Source organism: Dama dama, chromosome 9, assembly GCF_033118175.1.
Source record: "Dama dama isolate Ldn47 chromosome 9, ASM3311817v1, whole genome shotgun sequence".
Lineage (NCBI taxonomy): Eukaryota > Metazoa > Chordata > Mammalia > Artiodactyla > Cervidae > Dama > Dama dama.
Genome location: NC_083689.1, coordinates 21,914,621 through 21,938,380, shown reverse-complemented (window position 1 = coordinate 21,938,380; position 23,760 = coordinate 21,914,621). Strand labels below are relative to the sequence as shown.

At 50.4% G+C, this 23,760-nt stretch overlaps 1 protein-coding gene and 1 long non-coding RNA gene across 5 annotated transcripts in view; one reads left to right on the top strand and one right to left on the bottom strand.

Annotated features, from left to right (window-relative positions):
- The first annotated feature begins 145 nt into the window (after window positions 1-145).
- LOC133062067 (uncharacterized) lies at window positions 146-16,241 on the top strand. 4 transcript variants are annotated; one of them, XR_009694102.1, is made up of 4 exons: window positions 146-284; window positions 2,956-3,204; window positions 7,957-8,027; window positions 16,123-16,241. It is a non-coding gene; the product is annotated as an uncharacterized LOC133062067 (long non-coding RNA). The 4 variants fall into 4 exon arrangements; XR_009694101.1 differs by lacking the exon at window positions 16,123-16,241 and adding an exon at window positions 8,405-9,802; XR_009694100.1 differs by lacking the exon at window positions 16,123-16,241 and having other exon boundaries at window positions 2,956-3,121; window positions 7,957-8,371.
- The window catches only part of RFX2 (regulatory factor X2), an 89,911-nt gene continuing 82,005 nt past the window's right edge, over window positions 15,855-23,760 (bottom strand). Inside the window, exons 15-18 of the mRNA XM_061150579.1 lie at window positions 23,391-23,599; window positions 19,017-19,170; window positions 17,898-17,940; window positions 15,855-17,456 (exon numbers count right to left, since the gene is read on the bottom strand). Coding sequence (XP_061006562.1) covers window positions 17,359-17,456; window positions 17,898-17,940; window positions 19,017-19,170; window positions 23,391-23,599 — 504 coding nt within the window. The 3' untranslated portion in view covers window positions 15,855-17,358. The remainder of the gene's footprint in view (window positions 17,457-17,897; window positions 17,941-19,016; window positions 19,171-23,390; window positions 23,600-23,760) is intronic.

Genomic DNA, 23,760 nt, shown 5'->3' with positions numbered 1-23,760 from the left:
CAGTCCGGTTCTGGCCCAGCTCGTAGCACGCGCCTGCGCATTAACCGCCCCCGCCTCCTGTTCCCGCCGACCGAGGGGGCGTGGGCAGGGCAGGGCAAGGCAGGGCAGGGCAGGGTGCTCGCCCAGTGAGCCTCGAGCGCGCGGCGAGCAACGCGGGATCCGAAGTTCTTTACAGCCGCCCGGCCGGAGTGGGTTTTCATGCCTCTGCTTTCCGTTTGTTTTCCGGCCCTTCCCCCGAGGCTGGAGCGTGGACAGCGGAGGGCGCCGCAACAAAGGCCTTCTAGGTAAATCCCTGGGTTGGGGCGGGGGGAGGTATTTCACGTGCGCAAGCCCGGGGCTTGGAGGGGACCCTGGAGAGGGGTCTTGGGGCGCCCTTTGTCACCTCAGGCCTCAGATTTCCCTTCTAAGGAACCAGTACGTCAGGCAAACTTTCTGAGGCCACGTGGAGATGTGGGGGATGGTTGGGGGAAATAGAGGTCAGAGGTTGGAGATCACTGGCCAAAGGGAAGGTTCATGGGGGTGGGGCGGGGCTCAGATGTTGATCGGGGGAGTCAGCGCAGGGGACCTGACCTCACTGAACCATCAGAATGGGCGTTCCAGGACGAATGCCCACGAGGCCCTGGACCGAACGGCGTCTGTCTTCATAGATCACCTGGGCTGGCTATCGCCCACCCTCTGGAAGACAGTGAAACCTACACGGGTGAGAAAAGCAGGCACCGGGGCAACCAGGCAAAAATTGAACTATTAGTACTGCCTTGGTGGTTGGGCATTTTCGGAGGTCGAGTGTGTGTGACTGAGATGTAAGCGAGTATGGAGTCCCAATCCTCAGTTTCCTTCTTCCCCGAGGAAAACGGCGGTGCATGCTAAGTCATGTCAGACTCTTTGTGACCCCATGGACTGTAGCCCACCAGGCTCCTCTGTCCTTGGGATTCTCCAGGCAAGGATACTGGAGTGGGTTGCCATGCCCTCCTCCAGGGGATCTTTCCCACCTAGGGAGCAAACCAGCACATCTTAAGTCTCCTGCTTTGGCGGAGAGGTTCTTGTCTACTAGCACCACCTGAGAAATGGCCTGAGATGGTCAAAGGGATTCTCAAGAGTGTGCAAGAAGCCTCCGGTGTGGGGGGCTTGAGTGCACAGGGAAACTCGGGCATAGGGACCAGCTGAATATGGGGAATAAATGTTCTAGGCTTAGGGAACCAAAGGAAGAGGGAGGTGAGGATTCTTCCTCTGCCACCCCCGCTCCATAGTCCACTGGGGAGGATGTTGAGATTTTGGGCAGGATAGTCCTGCCAGTACTAGACACTGAGTAAGGCTCTGATGAAAGATAGCACTGTTGCCTGGTTGTAGGAGGCAGAGTGGTCTATGCTGAGTAGTTAAGTTGGAGGCTGATGTGATGCTTTTCCTCTGTTTGGTTGCTTAACTAGAATTTGTCTGGATAAAGATGAAGATTTTTACATGAGAGCTTTGCTCCAGAGAAATGGGACATTACTCCTCCCGGCCGCTCATGATTTTCTCAGGTGACTGGGAAATTTCCGGGAATGGTGGAGGCCGAGTCCTCAGGCTGTGGTCCCCTAGGGAAACCCATTCATTAATTAAAACACTTGCTTGTCCAGGGGTCTCAGATAAGAATTGGCCATTGATCGATCTGAGCACCCATGGTGCTCTTAGACTGCCGAAGGGAGTTACTGAGACACGTAAGAGGGCTGAAACGACTCTGGGGTGACTCCTGAAGGAGATAAGCTCACATGCAGCACACTGGCCCACCACACAATTTCACTAGCAAATTTTACCCATGACAAATTCAACTTAAAATGGGAAATAAAATCCCTCAAACACAGAAACATGGGGCATCAGAAAACAGCCTCTAACACCAGCCTGGTTTATGCATGTACAAAACTTATTCTTGCAGGTATCTACTTGGGATTAAAGGAAAATTTTTGTCCTAAAAATAGCCAAAATGGGCTCTTTTACTGCATAGGCAGTTGTTAAAGAAAGCTAGAGATAATCTAGTAAATTTTAATCTATGAGCTCTGTTTGTCTATAGGTATGTAATATTATGCTTTACCTGTGGATGATGTTATCAAAATTATTTTGTAAATGAGCACTACTTAATTGGCTTGAGAAAATTAAGAGCTTATTTAAATTTTCAAAATACAAAAAATAACTGGCCAGAATTTTAGATTCATGAAAACTAAAAAAATATTCAGTATTAAGTTAATATCTGATGTTAAAGTGTTAATATAGACATGTCTTTAGACTTCCCTGGTGGCTTAGACGGTAAAGCATCTGCCTACAATGCGGGAGACCTGGGTTCAATCCCTGGGTCAGGAAGATCTCCTGGAGAAGGAAATGGCAACCCACTCCAGTATTCTTGCATGGAAAATCCCATGGGCGGAGGAGCCTGGTAGACTACGGTCCATGGGGTCGCAAAGAGTCGGACACAACTGAGCGACTTCACTTTCACTTTAGAGCCGTCAACGTTAGGTATAATACTTCTATTGATTAAACAAATTCCCCTGCTTCCAAACGAGGTAACTATAGCTTATGTAACTGGTCACCAGGAAGGGAATTCTATAGAAGCCACAGGGAACAGTCTCACAGATGAAGCCACTAAGCGAGCCTCTCTAGGGGAGAAAATGAAGCTATTCAACCTAATCTCAAACACCCAAACTGAAGACCAAAGATCGGTGTTACCCGACAGAAGGAAAATGACAAGTAAGCCCACGATGAGGGAATTAATGCCCATTGGGGCCCCCAGGCTATGTATGATACAGTACTTAGAAGTTATGGTTGCCTGAGAATTTACACTGTTGCGAAACAGGCTTACACTGGCCTGCCAGGAAATTAACAAGAGGGTGGTTAGGAAAACACACTCCGGGAGGCAGACTTCCTGGGCTAAGACCAATTTCTAAGAAACTATATACTGACCATTTCCTCTCCCTTATCATTCCCCAGATTAAAAGGACACCTTGCCCAGACTTTGCCTGTAGAATTCATCACTTCCAGCCGGGTGACTTGGTGTTAATCAAACCCTGGAAAGAAGACAAACTCCAACCAAGCTGGAAAGGCCCTTGTCAAGTGCTCCTGACCACTGAGACGGCTGTGTGGACTGCTGGAAAAGGTTGTACTCATTATACACGAGTCAAGGGGCCAATAAAAGAGACCTCAAAGGGAAGGGAAAGGACCAATGAGCAGCCTTTAAAGGTAACTTTAGGAAATCCCTGTTAAATCCTTCCTTCTGAATCCTCCTCTTCACAATAGCCATTAACCATGTGGCCACACCTTTGGAAACTGGTATGGAAACCAATAGGTAAAAAGTTAGAGTAGAAATTGACAAGGAACCCCTGAGTATCCAATCAGGTTGGTTGTCAATATAACCAAAACCTTGTCACCTCAGACTATGAGTTTTGATGCCTGCCAAATTTTACCTTGTGGAAACTTAGAAAACCAGAGACAGTTGTTGCAGGCAGATAAGTATCTTTGCCCTGAACCAGATTTGGTTTATACTAGAGCAAGCCCCTGCCCCAGTTGGGATGATGTATGGTGGACCACCCAGTTTCAGGACTGGACAGTAAACATAGGGTGGGTGACTCCTAGTTGGAGGCCTTTGAAAGACAAAATACACCTAAGGGCATTCCACCAGAAGCCAGTCAAAATCTAAAATGCAACTTTTCCCTCTTAACCGTTAACAACCCAGCTACCCTAGATTAAGAGCCAAAAGTGGCATCTCAGGTATGTGGGTTAGGGACAGATGTCACTGGGAAAGACCCGTTGGGGTGATTTGTTCTTAACTTGATTGAAAATAAAAACCTCCCGTGTATTGGAGACTGTCCGATCCTGAGCTCCAAAAACCATGTTAGTTCTATTAATGATACCAAAAGGATAGAAATAATTGAGGTAAAAAGATATAAGACAGACTTTAGAAATTGAGACAGGGTATGAAGAGACAAATGCGTGGGTCGAATGGGTCAAATTTACAGTGCAAGCCCATCATAAGAGTGATTGTTACGCATGTGTGGCTGGATACCCACAGACACAGGTGGTTCCGTTCCCCCTCAGATGGGACACTGATCTGGGAGGAATGCACCACATGTTGGCCCTTTACTAGGACAAAGATGCGTGGGGAGAAGACCTGCAAGAATCTGTCATGAGACTTTCCCGAACTGCAAAGGTCGGACCCAAGAGCCGTCCCCCCTTTCTCCATGGGGAATATGAACCAATGCAGGAGATGCAGGAGACTTGGGTTCGATCCCTGGGTTGGGAAGATCCTCTGGAGAACGAAATGGCAACCCACTCCAGTATTCTTCCCAGGAAAATCCCATGGGGTCGCAGAGAGTCAGATATGACTGGGCACAGCAAGTCCTCTTGCCTCTCTAGGCAGGGGGCAGAGTTCAGTAGACCCATGGGAGAACTTGCCACCTGTCCCAGCATCTTGAACATTACTGATGAGCCAGACAACGGTAACTACTCAACCCTCCGTAGACCCCGGGCTGATGTTTGGTGGTATTGTGGGAAAAGGAACCTCCTAGACTGACTGCCGTCAACTTGGACAGAGACTTGGGCTTTCACTCAGTGCCCATTCCCTTTGCCCTGGCATTCCACAAGGTACCTGAAAAGCCAGCCAGCCACCAAAGTTGGAGAACAGCGGGGGACTCCTTTGACATATATATATACATATATATATAAATAAATTGATTCAACAGGAGTCCCTAGGGGAGTTCTTAATGAATTCAAGGCCTGAAACCAAATAGCTACAGGGTTTGAGTCAGTACTTTTTAGGTGGTTCACAGTTACTTAAAAAAACAAATGTAGAGTGGATTAATTACATATATTATAACCAAGAGATTTATCAGATATACCAGAGATGCCCTCCAAGGAGTAGCTAGCTAATTGGATGCCACCAGTCGAATGGCCTGGGAAAATAAGATCACACTGGACGTGATAACTAGCAGAGAAAGGGGGTGTTGGTGTTATGCTGGGCAGGAAATGCTGTACTTTCATTCCCAAAAATACAGCTCCTGATGGAACCATGAATACCCAGGACTGATCTCCTTTAGGAGGGACTGGTTGGATCTCCTTGTAGTCCAAGGGACTCTCAAGAGTCTTCTCCAACAACACAGTTCAAAAGCATCAATTCTTCGGCGCTCAGCTTTCTTTATAGTCCAACTCTCACATCCATACATGACCCCTGGAAAAACTATAGCCTTGACTAGACAGACCTTTGTTGGCAAAGTAATGTCTCTGCTTTTTAATATGCTGTCTAGGCTGGTCATAACTTTCCTTCCAAGAAGTAAGCATCTTTTAATGTCATGGTTGCAATCACCATCTGCAGTGATTTTGGAGCCCAGAAAAATGAAGTCAGCCACTGTTTCCACTGTTTCCCATCTTATTTGTCATAAAGTGATGGCACTGGATGCCATGATCTTAGTTTTCTGAATATTGAGCTTTAAGCCAACTTTTTCACACTTCTCATTTGCTTTCATTAAGAGGCTCTTTAGTTCTTCACTTTCTGCCATAAGGGTGATGTCATCTGTATATCTGAGGTTATTGATATTTCTCCTGGCAATCTTGATTCTAGCTTATGCTTCATCCAGCCCAGTGTTTCTCATGATGTACTCTGCGTGTAAGTTAAATAAGCAGGGTGACAATATACAGCCTTGATGTACTCCTTTTCCTATTTGGAACCAGTCTGTTGGTCCATGTCCAGTTCTAACTGTTGCTTCCTGACGTGCATACAGGTTTCTCAAGAGGCAGGTCAGGTGGTCTGGTATTCCCATCTCTTTCACAATTTTCCACAGTTTATTGTGATCCACACAGTCAAAGGCTTTGGCATAGTCAATAAAGCAGAAATAGATGTTTTTCTGGAACTCTCTTTTTCGATGATCCAGCAGATGTTGGCAATTTGATCTCTGGTTCCTCTGCCTTTTCTAAAACCAGCTTGAACATCTGGAAGTCACAGTTCACGTATTGCTGAAGTCTGGCTTGGAGAATTTTAAGCATTAATTTACTAGCGTGTGAGATGAATGCAATTGTGCGGTAGTTTGAGCATTCTTTGGCATTGTCTTTCTTTGGGATTGGAATGAAAACTGACATTTTCCAGTCCTGTGGCCACTGCTGGTTTTCCAAATTTGTTGGCATATTGAGTGCAGCACTTTCACAGCGTCATATTTCAGGATTTGAAATAGCTCAACTGGAATTCAATCACCTCCACTAGCTTTGTTCGTAGTGACGCTTCCTAAGGCCCACTTGACTTCACATTCCAGGATGTCTGGCTCTAGGTGAGTGATCACACCATCGTGATTATCTGGGTCGTGAAGATCTTTTTTGTACAGTTCTGTGTATTCTTGCCACCTCTTCTTAATATCTTCTGCTTCTGTTAGGTCCCTACCATTTCTGTCCTTTATTGAGCCCATCTTTGCATGAAAATTTTCTTGAAGAGATCGCTAGTCTTTCCTACTCTATTGTTTTCCTCTCTTTGTTTGCATTGATCGCTGAGGAAGGCTTTCTTATCTCTCCTTGCTATTCTTTGGAACTCTGCATTCAAATGGGTATATCTTTCCTTTTCTCCTTTGCTTTCGCTTCCCTTCTTTTCACAGCTATTTATAAGGCCTCCTCAGGCAGCCATTTTGCTTTTTTGCATTTGTTTTTCTTGGGGATGGTGTTGATTCCTGTCTCCTGTACAATGTGACGAACCTCCATCCATAGATCATCAGGCACTCTGTCTATCAGATCTAGTCCCTTAAATCTATTTCTGACTTCCACTGTATAGTCATAAGGGATTTGATTTAGGTCATACCTGAATGGTCTAGTGGTTTTCTCCACTTTCTTCAATTTCTGTCTGTATTTGGCAAGAAGGAGTTCATGATCTGAGCCACAGTCAGCTCCCAGTCTTGTTTTTGCTGATTGTATAGAGTTGCTCCATCCGGAATTTGTAAGAAATAAAAAAGGGGTCCATTTTCAAAGGTAGCTAGCTCTGAGTGGAAAACTACTAGGAGCCAAGCTTGCCTAACAGTTTGCTGATGTAACAACCACAAAGTTCACACACCTGGAAAGTCCCTAAGCAAGCGGGATGTTGTGGGAGAGATAAACTAAAATGTTGTTGAGAAATAACAGACTTAGGTCGGGAAGGGAGAAGGAAGGATACCCTATAACCAATCCTCCAGGATGATCGTACACCCCATAGTACCCAGCCAGTGAGGAACTGAGGGAGGGATCTGCGTGCTAGCGACTAAAGTGCTTGCTGTAACTGCCTGCCTGTGCCTGCCCACCAGACACCGGTCTTGCAAGACCATCATTAAAAGTCTCACTTTCACCGCGCTTCGTGTCTCTGGGTCCATTCCTTGGTTTTGGACATGTGAGCATATTTCTCACCCTTTGGAGCTCACCAAACCCCCTGAGCCTTAGGATGTTTGCACTGGCTGATCCCTACGCTTGGAACTCTGTGCCCCAGGTCTTCGTTTTGGGTCCCAGCTCCACTCCTGCTCCGGTATGACCTGAACAGGGAGGTCCTGTAGCCTTTGGGCCACATCTATCTTCAAGCTAAGGGTGGCTGTTACATTTTCAATTGTTGAAACAAAACCAAAAGAATAATCATCTCTCATGACATGTGAAAATCATGTGAAATTTAAATCTCAGTGCCCACAGATTTACTTGAAAACAGCCAAAGTCATTGACATGATGTCTGTGGCCGCTTTCAAGCTGCAACCACAGAGCTGAGTTCTTTTAACAGACCGTCTGGCCCAAAAATCTTAAAATATTTACATGTTGGGTCTCAATAGAAGTTTTGTTGTTCAGTTGCCAAGTCTTGTCTGACTGACTCTGCTAACCCGTGGACTCTGGCAGGCCGGGCTTCCCTGTCCTTCACCATCTCCCAGGGTTTGCTCAAACTCATGTCCATTGAGTCGGTGATGCCATCCAACCATCTCATCCTCTGTCACCCTCTTCTCCTACCCTCAGGGTCTTTTCCAATGAGCTGGCTCTTCACATCAGATGGCGAAAGTATTGGTGCTTCAGCTTCAGTCTTTCCAGTGAGTATTCAGGACTGACTTCCTTTAGGACTGACTGGTTTGCAGTATTTATATGGTTGTTCTATACATTTCTGTACAACCAGTGGGGTGTGGTGAGTGTTCAATGGCTGCTTCTTTGGGAGAAGCAGAGAAGCGTGTGTTTCTGTCTAATTACACTTGTGCCCTGTGTATGTATAGTTTCTTGTAAATTTTCCCATTTTCCCATACGTAAGTTTCGAAGACAATAAAACAATAAAACGGACCCTGCTTTGTCGTGCTGATATCCTTGATGTAAATACTTCATATGGCCAGTCTCAGGCTACCAGTGTGAATATCACTAATCAGAGTTGAGCAGAGGTGTGCAGTAGCATACTAGATTTTTTTCTGTCTCTCTCTAGAGCCTGCTACTTTCTTGCTGTGGCCTCCAAACCAGCATTAGCATCACCAGGAAATTTGTTGAAAATACAGACTCCCAGGTTCCGACCTAGACCTGAATCAGAATCTGCATTTTAGCAAGATGCTCACTTGCTAGCTTGGATTTTGCCTCCAGGCTGCAGGCACAGGCCACAGAGGTTGGCTAGAAATTCTTCAGGAATAGCTAGAATGCCAGTGCAGGAAAGGACACCAGGGGTCATCAGGCCTGTCTGCAGTGCACAGACTTAGTTTTCCTATGCCTTATTGGTACCACTATGGGCTTCCCTAGTGACTCAATGGTAAAGAATCCGCCTGATAATGCAGGAGGTGCGGGTTTAATCCCTGTGTTGGGAAGAACCCCTGGAGGAGGAAATGGCAACCCACTCCGGTATCCTTGCCTGGGAAATCTCGTGGACAGAGGAGCCTGGCAGGCTACAGTCCCTGGAGTTGCAAAAAGAGTCAGGCACGACTTAGCAACTAAAGAACAACAATCACTATATTCATTACACTTTGTTATCTGTAACTTCTCTTGGCTAAGTGTTCTTGGCTGTTGCCATGTCTCTGAACCCTCTGACCTGTAATGAACTTAATACTTTATGTGCCTTTTATTAGTTGAAGTTGACATTAGATACTGTATATCACCGCTTCAGAGAGAAAACCACTGAGCCATAGCTGTAAAAATAAACATGAAAACAAAACAGTGTTTTATAATTCTGGGTGGATATTGTTGCCTGCCAAGGTGCTGAGCCCCAAGCCTGCTTTTTTTTTTTTTTAATGTAAAGAGATTAGCAAAGTATTAGAGGGCTATTAAAGGCATATTATCACTCAGCTGAAACTTCTTGACACAGTGAGAAGGAATGAAAGAACTGAAAATGAGGTAACTCTAATCCATGAGATTCTGTGTCATTTAATGCCCTGTCTGCATACCTCCAAAAGTCAACTTCATGGACCACATCCATCCCACGCTTTGGGAGACTCCCAGCAACATGTCATCACTGGCTAAATATAATCCAGTTGTGGTTTCTCAAGCGACGTTAAACCCATCACCCTGATGTTCTGCACGCTCAGTTGTCTGACTCTTTGCGACCCCATAGACTGCAGCCTGCCAGGCTCCTCAGTCCATGGAATTCACCAGACAAGAATACTGGAGTGGGTTGCCACGTCCTCCTCCAGGGGATCTCCCTGACCCAGGGACTGAACCCATGTCTCCTTCATTGGCAGGTAGCGTCTTTACTGAGCTACCGGGGAAGCCCCATCAGTCCGATGAGCCAACTAAATTCCCCTCGGTTTCACAGTTTTCATCCCAGTGGCCATGGCTGGCTTTGTCACGTCCCTTAGACCTTCCTCTGCTTTCTTTATCTGGTCTCCTGTAACCCATTCACTCAGTCAACATTTATTTATGCAATAAATATTTGTTGATTGCCTCTTCTGATGGTTTTAAAGCATGGCCCCAAATTCTCTGACCTTCTTCCCATCAAAAGGTCAGGTCTCAAATGCCACCTGATACCACTCACATGTGGAATCTAAAATACGTCACAAAGGGACTTATCTCACAAAACAGCAACAGACAGAACAGGCTTGTGGTTGCCAAGGGGGATGGAGGTGGGGGAGGGATGGACTGGGAATTTGGAGTTCGCAGATGCAGACTGTTACACACAGAACGGATAAACAAGGTCCTCCTGTACAACACAACTATATTCAATGTCCCATGGTAAACCATAATGGAAAAGAATATGTAGATGTACAACTGAATCACTGTTGTATAGCAGAAATTAACAACATTGTAAATCAACTATTCTTCAATTTAAAAAAACATGAGGGCTCCATGTTCCATGAATGGGGGCAGGCTGGTTCCTGGTCCGTTTATAGAAGTGGAAGTGATACCATGTGACTCACAAGGCTTAGGATACAACTTCTGCCTGCGTTGCTGGCACTGTTGTTCTAGAAGCCTTTAGCTGTCCTGTAAGCAGTCCGCCTGCCCTGAGGCTGCCATGCTATAAAGGTGCTGAAAATGAGACCCAAAGGCAGGGACTTCCTGGTCATCCAGTGGCCAAGACTCTGTGCTCCCAATGCAGGGGGCCTGGGTTCAATCCCTGGTCAGGGAACTAGATCCCACATGCTGCATCTAAGACCTGACGTAGCCAAACACATTAAAAAGACACCAAAAGGCAAAGCCCTGAGAGAGACCTGCCCAGCCTGGCGCTTTCCATTCCTCACCTCCATGAAAGGTAACTTCTGTTACAAACCAAACCACTAAGTTTAGGAATTCTTGTTACACAGCGGCATATATTCACTGCAACTACTATGTCTCAGATACTGTTCTACACTTGGGGGCCCAGGAACAAGACAGACCCTGCCGTCATGAAGCTTTGCATTCTTCTGTAGGGAGACTGAATAGACAGGGAAGTGAAATAATTTGAGATAGTGACCCAGTGCTACAGAAAAAATAATAAAGCATCAAGTGACAGACGGGGTACTTTAGGTTGGCTGTTCCGGGACTTCCCTGGTGATCCAGTGGTTGAGAATCCACCTTCCAATGCAGGGGTCGTGGGTTTGATCCCTGGTTGGGGAACTAAGATCGCATGTGCTGCAGGGCAACTAAGATCCGACACTGCCAAAAACAAATATTAAAAAAAAAAAAAGATTGTTCACAGGAGTCCCCTCTGGGGATCTGAGGAGGTACCATTCTAGTGGAAGACCTACAGGAGAAGCACTCGACAGCAGTGAGTGCAAAGGTCCTGAGGCAGAAACCAGTTTGATGAAGAGCGAGGAGCTCAGCTTGGCTGGGGCTGAGTGAGCAAGGAGCCCCACAGGGCCTGGGAGGCCATGGAGTTCTTGGAAGGGTTTGTGATTTTTCTCCAAGACGAGGGTCGGAAGTGGGAAATGGAGGGACCCCAGTGGTTTCCCTTAAGCTGCTGACCAGCCTCTCTGCTGCCTGCTTCCTCCCCGGCTCACCTGAAGGGAAGGCCGAGGGTCTCCCCCGACCCCGAGTCAGGGCTGAGCCCTGAGGACCAAGAACTTCCTTCTCTACAGCCAAGTTGGAAAATGGCTTCTGTAGTTAGACCCCAGGAAAAGGGCCTTCACACCTGTAATTCAGTTCTCATCTACCCATTGTGGGCAGGGAGCCAGTGTGGGAAGTAGCTGCTCTGCCCAGCCCCACGTGGAGGGTGAGGACCCAGAGGTTAATCAGCTAGAGTTCCTGGCCTCTTCTGCTCAGCACCTGTTCTCCCACTGTAGTCCACTGGGTCAAGTTCTTGCCAGCAAGGTGTGGCCAATGCAGAGGCCAAGAGGGGGACTCCTGATCCAGTCTGGGTACATCGGCTTCCTTCACTCCCGTGTTTTGTAGCAACTAAATGTATGGATCTAGGAGGAAATACTGATCTTAAAGCTTCCCAAGTGGCTCAGTGGTAAACAATCTGCCTGCCGTTGCAGGAGTTGCAGGAGACTCAAGTTCGATCCCTGGGGGAGTTGGAAATGGCAACCACTCCAGTATTCTTGCTTGGATAATCTCATGGACAGAGGAGCCTGGCAGGCTACAGTGCATGAGGTTGCAAAGAGTCAGACATGACTGAGCACGCATGCACTGATCTTACTCTTATTTGTAATTTTAAAGGTTTTTTTTTTTTTTAAGGTCACTCTGTGCATCATGCAAGATCTTAGTTCCCTGAGCAGGGATTGAACCTGTGTCCCCTGCATTAAGAGCCTGGAGTCCTAATCACGAGACCACCAGGGAAGTCCCTGTAATTAAAAGGATTTCATCTTCAATTAAAAATAAATTTAGGCTTACCCTAACTAAAAAAAAAGAAAAAACAAAAAGATTCAAACTTACAGAGAAGTTGAAAAAACTACCAAGAAATTCCATGTGGCTTTCATCCAGCTTCCCCAAATATTACTTAAACAGCACAATGATCACAACCAGGATATTCACACTGATCAACATGTGATCAGGACACGAGTGACTACAAACCTATTCAGGTCTCATCTGCTGACTGCCAATGTCTTGTTCCTATCCCAGGATCCCTTGTTTAGTTTTTATTTTTTATCTTTTGGCTTTGCACGGCATGTGGGATCTTAGTTCCCAGACCAGGGGATGGAACCTGTGCCCCCTGCAATGGAAATGCAGTGTCTTAACCACTGGACTGCTAGGGAAGTCCCCCTTGTTGCATTTAGATGTCATTTCTCCTTGGGTTTCCTTTAGTCTGGATTAATTCCCCTGTCTTATTTTTCCTTCACCATGACCCTAGTGAGGACTTGTTATTGTTTAGTTGTTAAGTCGTGTTTCACTCTTTTGGGACCCCAAGGACTGTAGCCCATCAGGCTCCTCTGTCGACGGGATCTCCCAGGCAAGAATACTGAAGTGGGTTCACATTACCATCTCCAAGGATCTCCCCGGACCAGGGATCGAACCTGTGCTGCGTGCATTGCAGTCAGATTCTTTACCACTGAGCCACCAGCGAAGCCCCTAGTCAGGAATACTCCCAGCTGTTTTGTAGAATACGCCTTCATTTTGGGTGTTGGATGTTTCCTCCTGATTAAATTCGGGTGATGATTTCTGGGTGGGAATAACACGGAATAACCTATTCGGAAGGCACCTGATGGCAATTTGTATCATTACTGATGACAACTCAGATCACTTGGTGGTGGTCAGGTTACTGTTTTTCTCTTTGTATTAACAGTTACTGAATATCTTGTAGGGAGATAAATAAACAGGAAATATTTGAGAAAGAGGAGGAGAGCTGGGATGTGAAAGACAGCTAGCTCTGGTCTTTCCAGGCATGATTGCAATTCAGTGTAAACAAAACAGCCTCCCCTCTAGGCAAAATCGGAGTTGGCTGGTTTCCCCAGTGTAAAGGAAGAGGCGGTGTCACAAACTGACCACAGAGGGGCGGCAGAGGACTGGGATGAAATAAAAACTGGGTTCCAGGTAGAAAGTAGTTGAGCTCCTTCTAAATGAATAAATCTGTGGAGACTCAAAGGCTCTGTACTAGTTGAGGTCGGGCATCTTCTTGGAACCAGATGAAGTAGGCGCAGACTGCTCTGATTGCACTCGCAGCATTAGGGGTGTGCCATGTCTAAAACAGGGGCTCTTGGGGTTGTGTGAATTTGGAGACTGGGATTGACACTCTACACTACTGATACTCTGTATAAAATAGATAACCTGAGGATCTACTGTATAGCGCAGGGAACTCTAATTAATGCTCTGTGGTGACCTAGATGGGAAGGAAATAAAAAAAGGATCTATGTGTAGCTGATTCACTTTACTGTACAGTGGAAACGAATGCCACATTGTAAAGCAACCATCAGTTCAGTCGCTCAGTCATGTCCGACTCTGCGACCCCATGGACTGCAGCACGCCAGGCTTCCCTGTCCATCACCATCTCCCAGAGCTTGCTCAAACTCATGTCCATCGAGTCGGTGATATTCCAATAAAAATTAAAACAGGGGCTCTCAGGCAGTGGGATGGGGATTTGGGCAGGTCTGGATTGTCAGAGGCTGAGCAAGTCAGCAGCATGTGGACGAGGTCACAGAGGGTGTGGAAGGAGCAGGACCCAGGTATAGGGAGTGGGGATAGAGGGCCAGCCAGGGAAGTGGGAGGAAAACTGGTGTGGGGGTGCCACTCCCAGCCAGGGAGACTCTCTTAGCACTCAACACTCGTGTGTGTGTCATATGCAGGTGCACCCCATACTTTGCTTCAGAGTTCTTGCCACCAGAGAGTTCTTAGAAGCAGGAACGTCAGTGGGTCCCCCTGCAACCCTCCCAAATGGTGGTTTACTGAACTCTGACTGGAGGGGTCACTGGGGCCCTGGGAACCCAGGTTCCTTCTGTCTCATTGCTTTACCACCCTTATTGTATGATGTCCACCTCGAGGTCCAGTATGGCTGCTGGGGCTCCAGCCATACTGCTTGCTTTCCAGCCAGTAACTTTCAATTTTCCCATGGGTATGACAGTGGCTGATGGGGGTGGTTAATGCCTACCTTGGAAGATTGTCAAAAAGAATGGACCAGAGCATCTACAGAGAAGCCACTGTGATTGGTCAGGACCTCCCAGAGGCTCTTGGTAGGACTGGGTCCCTCGTGTGCACCACCCAGTGGGCCATCAAGGGACTCAGTGACCCAGGAGCCTGCAGTGGGCTCCCCTCCTTCTCTCTCTCCTCTGCCTCCTGGGGCAGGAATCGTGTGGGCATCACCTGTGCTCATGAGCCTCACCAGCCACCAGGCCCTAAGGTGCCCTCTCCTACCGGGGACCCTACTGCCTGGCCCCGGCTGGGATCCCAGGGGGAAGGTTGGAGGTGTGGCTCCTGCTCTGTGCAAGGGTTGATGCCGCTCAGGGGCCATGGGCTGAAAGCCTGAACCACAAGAGGGCAGGGACGCTTCTGGGCTCCGCTGGGTTTTCAGAGCCTGCCAAGGCACTGCACGGGGTTGGGGCCTGACCACTGGCTGAGGGGGAGGCTGTGTGCTGGGGTCCTGGGAGCTCCTCCCCAGGACTGGCCACAGCATTTGCGAGGCCCAGTGTGAAATGAAAGCACCGGCACTTTGGTGGAAAATTCTTAGGAATTTCAAGATGGTGACCGCAGAGGCATTAAGCCAAGCGCAGGCCCTGGGGTTCCCAGCTTGGGATAGTTTTCATGTCGCCTGGAGTCGCCCGGGCCACGACTTGGGACAAAGGGGCCTGGGCTGGGGCTGAGGCTGAGCAACTCCGGCGGTGTGTGGGGCACCTGCCTTCCCCCCTAGAAGCAGCTTTTACGGGCAACTGAGAACTGCGTCCAGGTTTCTAGAACATCCTCCTGCCCCTGGGTCCTTCCTGGTTCCTGAGCGCATTGTTCTTCTCTGCAGGGTTTCTCCAAAGTCCCACAACCCCCTGTGTTGGGTCCCCCCATGCCCACCCCCACGCCCTGCAGAGAGGGTGGTGGCAACAGTTATGAATGCCCAGCCCCCACCTTAATGCCACAAGCCGGGCTCTCTGGGGCTGGGGCCTGGTGATTCTGGAAGAGGCTCAAGCATTGATTCTTAGGGGCTTCCGAGGTCCACCCCACGCCCCCCCCGCACTTTACCAGATACACCCGGTAAACACCCAATGGGCTGCGTCAGCGGCTGGACCCTGGGTTTATTCTGCACCTCTGAACGACTCTAGTCTGGACACACCGTGTTGCCTGTCCTGGGCTGAGCTGCTTTGTTGTCCTCTCGGCTTGGGGAAACTGCCCCTTCTGGAACATTCCCTAGGGAGCCGGAGGAAAGCGCCATTTCCTTCTTCCCCCTTCCCAGGCTCGACCTGGGCCGCCCAGGTCTAGGGGGCAGGACTAGGGGCCTGCTGGAAGGGGTGCTGTATTTTCCAGGGCCACTGGGGGGCGGGGCAGGGGGGGAGTGTGGACCGTGACCCTCAGTGGGTACAATTCAGTGTGTTTATTGCAACAAAAAACGAGGATGGGCTCGAAAGTCTGGTGTCTTTATGTCGTTTATATTCCTCCTCATGGAATCCGGCAAAGGACTAGACAGGGCGTAAGGCAGAAACGTGGAGGAAGAGGCAGGCGTCACCATCTAGGAACCATGAACTTGACCGTCTCCTAGGAAAGCAGATGTATCTTTAAAGACATTCTTTTTGTCCGAGTTCATCTGAGTCTGCAGTCTTGAGAGTAGATGCACTTGGTGATCACCACAACAGGCCGCTGGTTTCTTAGAATGAGATTTCTCATCTTTCCTCTCAGCTCCCCGCCGAGTGCACTCGAGGACATGGATGCACAGCGCTGCTTGTCGAGAAGTAGGGTTTTCAAGGCCACGTGAGTTTCCATTAGTACCTTCTGCACGCATGAGAGAACAACATTGGGGACCGGATATACTGTCATATACACATCCATAAGGAATGTTCTAATAACAATTCGAGCACAAAACTATCGGTATGAACATATTTTCAAAAAGAGACACGAAGCCAGGCCTTCCCAGACCAGAGGCTGGTCGTCTTCTCTGCAGCTGCCGCGGGGGCAGCCCTCTGGCCCAGGCCCGTTGGTGCAACAGGTTAAATGATGAGGAACACAGACACGGAGTGTGTAGAGTTCGGGGCTGGGCCGGGTCTTGGGGTTCGCTTGTCCCCAGAGAAGAATTTGGACTCTGAGCAGTTCAAGATGGGACCTGCTGGAGTCACAGCACTCAGGGATCGCTTCTTCAAAGGCAGGCAATCTGAAAGGTTCTGTGAAGCGGGGCTTAAGACACAGCTGTTCATGCACAGGCTTGGCTGGACGGGCTGCCCTCTGAAGGCGCCGAGGGGACACTGATCTCCTGAACTCCTTGGAACAAACTCATTCCAGACTTCACTGTTGAGCTTGATGTTGGCTGTGAACCTGGGCAGAATCCCAATCCTTGCAGTTGCGGATCAAGCTTCTGGGTTTGACGGAAAGGTCCCACTGGGTCTTGGCACCAGGGAGTCTGTTTTGGTGACTGGTTCTTGAGCCATGTGGGGCTGTGGGCTGAGCCCCGTCCAGGGATCATTTGGCAGCTGCTTCTGAACCCATTGGCATCTAGAGACCAGGCTCTCAGGGACCAGCTGGGCAGCCACGAGGCAAGGATCAAGACGGCCCCTGCGCTCCGCAGGGCACGAGGCGGGCTGCGGGACACCCCCTTCCTCCCCAGGGCCACTGGAGTTCCCAGCTGGGAGGGGAGGCAGCGACTGGCCAACATGGCCCGGCCCCTTCCAGCTCTGAGCCGGGTGTGTGCGGAAGCGGGAGGAGATTCAGGAGGAGGAGAGGGTGGGCTGGGTGCCCAGAGTGCAGCTCAGGCCCTGGGCGCCCGGTGCACAATTCCTCCAGGGTCACAGCAGTTTCCGTCTTGAGGAAGAGGAGGGTGTCCTTTACGGGCACCCTGGCCCAGGGCCCCTGGACTCGGAGTAAAGGTCACTTGTCTAAGAGGCACTATTGTGGCAGAGCTCGGGCCTGGAGCTGGGGGGCCAGCTAGACGCCCTGCAGGGGGTGGTTGGGGTCGCTGCGCTCCCGCTTCACCAGGGGCTCGCCCCGTCCTCGGCTCTCCGAGTGGGCCTCGCTGATGTCATCTGTGGGATTGGATGGGGTAGGGGGCACGAACAGGCCAGGTGAGGGCCCTGCCTTGGCTCGGGTCTGGGCTGACTGGGGGTCTTCCTCTTCGCGACCACCCTCGACCAGCGCCCACGCGCCTGGGTCATGCGCCTGGTAGGGTCCCCCTTGGGCGCTGGGCCTCCCATCCCCGGGGGGCAGGGAATGGGCCCTGGGGGTGCTCACTGCCCCACCTGCCCACTCCCTCTCCAGACGTGGAGGGAGGAGCCCCTTAGCTGCCCCAGTCCCGTCCGTGGCCCTGCTCCTCTGGGCCTGGAGTGGACGGCCAGGGGAGCAGGACAGTCATCTAGGAGGAGCGGAGGGGGTGGGGCTTCTGCCTGCGGGCTGCTGCCCAGGGCCCCGCCTTAGGGGCCACCCCCCCCAACTGCGCCCAGGATGGGCGGGAACGCCCGGACACCCACCTTTGTCCAGCAGTGTCAGCGAGAGGGAGGCCAGGTCGTTGAACTGCAAGAAAGAGGCTCAGAGTCAGGGGCTCCGCAGAGCGGACCCGGGGAAGGTGAGCCGTGTCTCCAGTGGAAGCCAGTTCTGGCTTTGTAAGTGAGGGGGCTTATGCCCTGAGAAATGGCCCTGAAGCTGCGGGGGCCTGGGCTGTCCCCTCTGACACTCTCTGGGCCCTGCCTGGGAGTGGCTGGAGGGCAGAGGGGCTGCTGACTGCCCAGGCCAGCAAGGGCACAGAGGCTGCGACCTCTGAGTGCTCAGGGAAGGAACAGCTGCTGTTTCTCACCGCTTATCATGCACTAAAATCTCTGTAAGATTTTAAGATTTTAGTGCACTAAAATCACCTTGTTTCTTCTGCAAAACAAACCCGTCATGACCCAGAAATACACTCCTAGGTACATACACCAAAAAATTCAAGCAGATGTTCAAACAAAACGTGTACAGAAATGCTCACAGCGGCATGACCCCCACCAGCAGAAGCTGAAAACAGCCCCTCCAGCACCAGGTGATGGCTCAGCAAAGTGGTGAAGAGCCAGGCAGAGAGTCCTCTGCCATAAGGAGAGAAGCCCTGACACTCCACAGGGACAGACCCTGAGCAAACGAGGCTCGGGAAGAGCAGCAGACACAGGAGGACACACAGGGTGTGACTCCACGGCTGGGAAAGCTCCTGAACAGGCAGATCCACAGAGACAGCGAGGGGCGAGTGGCTGCCAGGGACTGGAGGAAGGGGCACATGGGGGGACTGCCAGTGGGAATGGGGTTTTCTTTTGGGGTGGTGGAATGTTCTAGAACAAGGTAGGTGGGGGTTTCACAACGTTGTGAATGTACTAAATGCCATTTGATTGTTTACTGTGAGATGATTAAAGAGGTAACTGTTACATCTGTGTATTCTACCACCTGGAGGCAGGACATCCTGCCTGGGGTCTCATAAGGTGACAGAGGAGCCAGGGCCTGCCCGTGTCACCCGACTGGCGCAGGCGAGCTCTCTCCCACCCGCTGACCCCCCACACCCGAGCCCCACGAGTGCGTCCTCTTGGACCCCGAGGCGTGCCCTCTTGTCCCGGGGTCGGGGGAGCGCTCACCTCTCCCATCACAGCAATGGGCGTCTCCCCAGTGGCCTCGGCGACCCGGTGCTCCACCAGGTAGAACATGTACTCGTCGTAGAGCAGCCGGATGAGGTGGAAGGAGCCGAAGCTGGCGGCACTGCGCAGGGTCAGGTCTCGGATCACCATGGAGCTGGAGCGGCAGACACGGGCTGGCACCTCCGGGACACCAGGCTCCCCTCCAGCCCCAAGCCAGCCCACAGGGCGCCAGCCAGCCGCCTGGACCACCCACCTCCCCTGCTGTGCCCGTGTCCGCGTCTAAAAACAAGGCTCAAGTTCACGGTGGCTTCGCTGCTTTCATCCCAAAGCAGGGGCTGGCAAACTGTGCCAATCCAGACTGGATCCAGCCCGTCACTGGTCTGGAATGGCCCGCATGCCAAGAACAGTTTTCACAGTTTTGAATGGTTGGGGGAAAAAGTGTCAAAAAAATTCTAATTGGTACAGTAATGCAAATTCACTATACTTCAAAATAAATACATAAATAAAAGAATTCTATTTCACGACATGTGAGAAGTATCTGAAATCACATTTCAGTGTCCATAAATAAAGTTTTATTAGTCATGTCTGTTTTGATGTGCTGTGTACCATCTGCCTGGAAAACTTTGTTGCTCAAAGAGCTCTTCTATCTCATTATAGCGAAGTCTAAAGGGATTTTTTTAATGTGGTGCCCAACCACACACTCTGGCCTACACACACATCGGCCATGTGGCCCCCAACACCCAGATGCGCCATCTCAGAGCCCACCTACCCTCGGTGATGTCTAGTTGCTATAAGAACGAGAAAAGAAGCAGGAAGGGACGAGACAGGAGGGGACCCACAAGGTGAATACCACCCGTGACAGTAATGGAACTCAAGGGGCATCACCCTGGGTTCCAAGGGCGTCACTCTGGAGTCAAGCATCCACAACCCAATCAGACCAGTCAGTGTGTGCCAGCCGCAGCCCCAGATCATTTCCTTCTGTGTGGACACCTCTCCCCTTGCTCCCGGCTGAGGAGGCTCCTCACCATCTGGGCTTTGGCGCTGCTCAGTTCAAAGTGATGTTTGCTCAGAGACTCTTTTGAAAAGCTAACAAGCCTCAGTTTATCTTTTAACAGGTTGAAACTGTTGTTACTTGCGAGTCAGTAAAGACAACCGACAACAAATCAGTTTTACTTAATTCTTTTTGCATCTTCTGGGGCCAGTGTGTAGACAGACACACTCTGAAGGCAGGTGGGTTCAGCAGTGGAAATGGAGAGCTGGCTCCAGCTGGCTGTGGCTTCAAGATGCCCTATGAGGCACCACCTCTGGTGAGTGCCTGCGTCCAGAGGAGCACGTGATTTTTTAAAAACTTATTATTACTTTTGGCTGTGCTAGGTCTTTGTTGCTCCTCATGGGCTTTCTCTAGTTGGCAGCAAGCAGGGATTGCTCTCTGCTGGTGGTGTGCAGGCTTCTCACTGCGGTGGCCTCTTATGCTGCAGACCATGGGCTCTAGGCACGGGGCCTTCAGTAGTTGTGGCGCACAGGCTTGGTTGCTCCGAGGCATGTGGAATCTTCCCAGACCAGGGATCAAACTAGTGTCCCCTGCATTGGCATGCAGATTGTTAAGCTCTGGACCACCAGGGAGGTCCCAAATGAGCACTGTAGGAAGCAAAGGTCACTTGAAGAACTTTCACGAATGCAAAGGCTGTGTAACTGAGCCACACTGCCAATCAGGCTCACAGTCCCTCTCTTGTTCATTCATTTGTTCATTCAACATTCAGATGCTGAGGATGCAGGAGTGAACAAGAGTAAACATCCTGGCTCTTGAGGGGACACTCCTGATCATCAAGGAGACAGGCAACAGACAATCACACAAAGGACAAGGTGACAGGCAGTGGAAGAAAATCGGGTGCAGGGGACGGAGGCTGAGGAGGGGTGTGCTACTCCACACGAGAGGCCTGCAGGCTTCTCTGAGGACAATCGGGCCACACGGCTCCCTGGGGAAAGCACGTTCCGGGCAGGGGAGGGCAGTGCGAAGGACCTGAGGATGGCAGCACATGAGGACGGAGCTGGGGACTGGGAGTGACGGGCCAGCATAGCCATCTGAGGGGTCAGAATACGCTGATGAGAGTCGGATAGTAAATAGCCTTCTGTCCCCTCTGCTCAGCTCTGCTGAGTTTGCAGACGAGTGGGCCTGGGAGACTGCCAGGCGGACAGGGGTCTGAACCCTCAGCTGTGGTGGGCTGACGGGCTGTCCAGCGCCTAGAACAGCTGGTGGTCTTCCTGTGCTCAAGTGTGACAAAACGATCCATTTCCCTGTGTTTATCACTGCCTGGGACCGGAATGCCCTTCAGGGCCCCTTTGGGCTGGTCCTCCTCAGCCTGAGTTTCCCGCTTCTGTCTGCTCAGGTGAGAACTGCAGGGTAGGAATAGCTTTCCCTGGGTATCCTGACGACACTGTCCCCCGGCGCCCTGGGCTGGACACTGCTCTGGCTCCTGGCCTACATGTGATCTGCTGTCTTTTCTCTGAAAACCGTCATGATCGGCTCTTCTCGGTGTCTGAACATCACAGGGAGGCTTGGGCTCCTTCACTGGGTGGGGAACCCAGCAGCTCTGGGAAACTTGAGCCCTTAGTTCTGAGATGTCTTCTTTTCTTTCTTTAAATTTTGGCTTCACAGGGTCTTCACTGTGGTTCATGGGCTCAGTACTTATGGCATGGCCTTAGTTGCTCTGAGGCATGTGGGATCTTAGTTCCTCAACCAGGGATTGAACCTGCATCCCCTGCCTTGCAAGTGCTTTAACCACTGGACCACCAGGGAAGTTCCTGAGATGTTTTCTTGATTATGTTTTTATTATTCTCTTTCCCTCCAATTTCTCTCTTTTAAAAAAATTTTCTATCAACTGGATAGTAAACTTCATGAATTGATCCTTCCATGTCTTTTTCTTTCTCTTTTTTCTTTCATGGGTTCTCTTTCTCACATTCTTCTTTCTTCCTCCCTCTGTTTTCTCTCCCACGTTTACTTTCTGTGGCGGTTAGTTTTCTGTGTCAGTGATGGGCAGTGATTCAGTTCAGTGTGAGTCGGAGTCGCCGTGGATCCTGTCCACCATCTCTCGACTAGAGGTGGAGAAGCTCAGCCTCCACACCAGGGCTGGGCCTCACCTGGTCAGCTGAGGGGCCTTGGGAGCAAAAGTGAAGTTTCCTTGAGGAGGAAGGAGTCCCACCTGCGGACGGTGGTGTCTGCTCCCACATAAGTGTCCAGCCCGCCGGCCCTCTGTACAGACTTCAGATATCTTGGCCCTGTGATCACGCCAGCCCATTCCCAGAAATGAATCTCCTTACATTCACGCACACACATGCCTAATTAATCCTAATACAGTTTTGTTGTATGTAGTTGCTCAGTCATGCCCAACTCTTGCAACCCCATAGACTATAGCCTGCCACGCTCCTCTATCCATAGGATTTTCCAGGCAAGAATACTGGAGTGGGTTGCCATGCCCCCCTCCAGAGGATCTTCCCAACCTAGGGATCGAACCCTCATCTCCTGCATTGCAGGTGGATTCTCTACCACCGAGCCATCTGGGAAGCCTGTAATACAGTTACATATATCATTTTAAAACAGGCCTACATAGGGACTTCACTAGTGGTCCAGTGGTGAAGACTCTGCCTTTCCACTGCAAGGGGCTGGGTTTGATCCTTGGTTGGGGAACTAAGATCCTACAAGCTGTGGCATGGCCATAAATAAATAAATAGGTCCACCTAACCCTGACCCAGGACTACTCTGTGGGGAGTTGACACCTGTCTCTGCCTCTTGCCTGCACTTGGCAGTGAGGGGATAGAGACTCATGTCACATCCTATTTTGTTGGTCACCGTCCTCACTGGCCCCTCTCACTACGATTCTCTATCTGGTTCTCACCCACCACCACCTGCGCCTCCCGTTCTCTCTAGACCTTTCCTTTACCTCACCCTGTGGGGACACTCTAGGGGCAGAAACAAAGGCTTGTGCTGTGTTCTTCCCAGCAGGGAGGCCCGAAGCGGAGGCTTCTGTCTGCAGGAGCCTTTGTAACCTGGGCCTTCCCTGGTGGTCCAGTGGCTACGACTTGGTGCTCCCAATTCAGGGGGCCTGGGTTCAATCCCTGGTCAAGGAGTTGGAGCCCACACCCCACAACTAAGACCCAGAACAGACAAATAAATAAATGTGAATTAATTTAAAAAGTAATGGTGAATTAAATGAAAAAAGTTAATTAAAAAAAAAGAAATGTCTGTAACCCAGTTTGAGGTCCCAGGAGGGCTGCCCCTGGGAGCCCCCAGGAATGAGTCCCGAAGGCTGGCCTGCGTCTGTGGGCCTCGGCCCCCTCCACCTCCCCAGCTCTCTGAGAGATGACATGCACACTCACCTGTAAAAGGACCATTTCAGCAAGAACTGCCGGGCGGCCTTGGGGAAGCTGGGGCTGCCCGCGTGCTGCTTCAGGACCTGGGTGACCACATTGTCTAGCCAGCTGGCCCACTGGTCCAGGGAGCTCTGCTGCTGCAGGGTCAGCTTGAAGTCCTGCTCCAGCCGCTGTACCACACCCTCCTCGCACTGGCACACCCACGAGGCCTGCTCCTGTGGGCGTGGGTGGTGCTGGGTCAGCGACACGTCCTGAGCATGGCCCACGGCTGGATGCACGTGAGCACAGATGCCCACTGCCCTCAGCCTTTTCCAGCATGACACCCGCTTCATGGGGTGGAGACGGAAGGGCATTAGGAGGGGACCTGCCAGGCTTT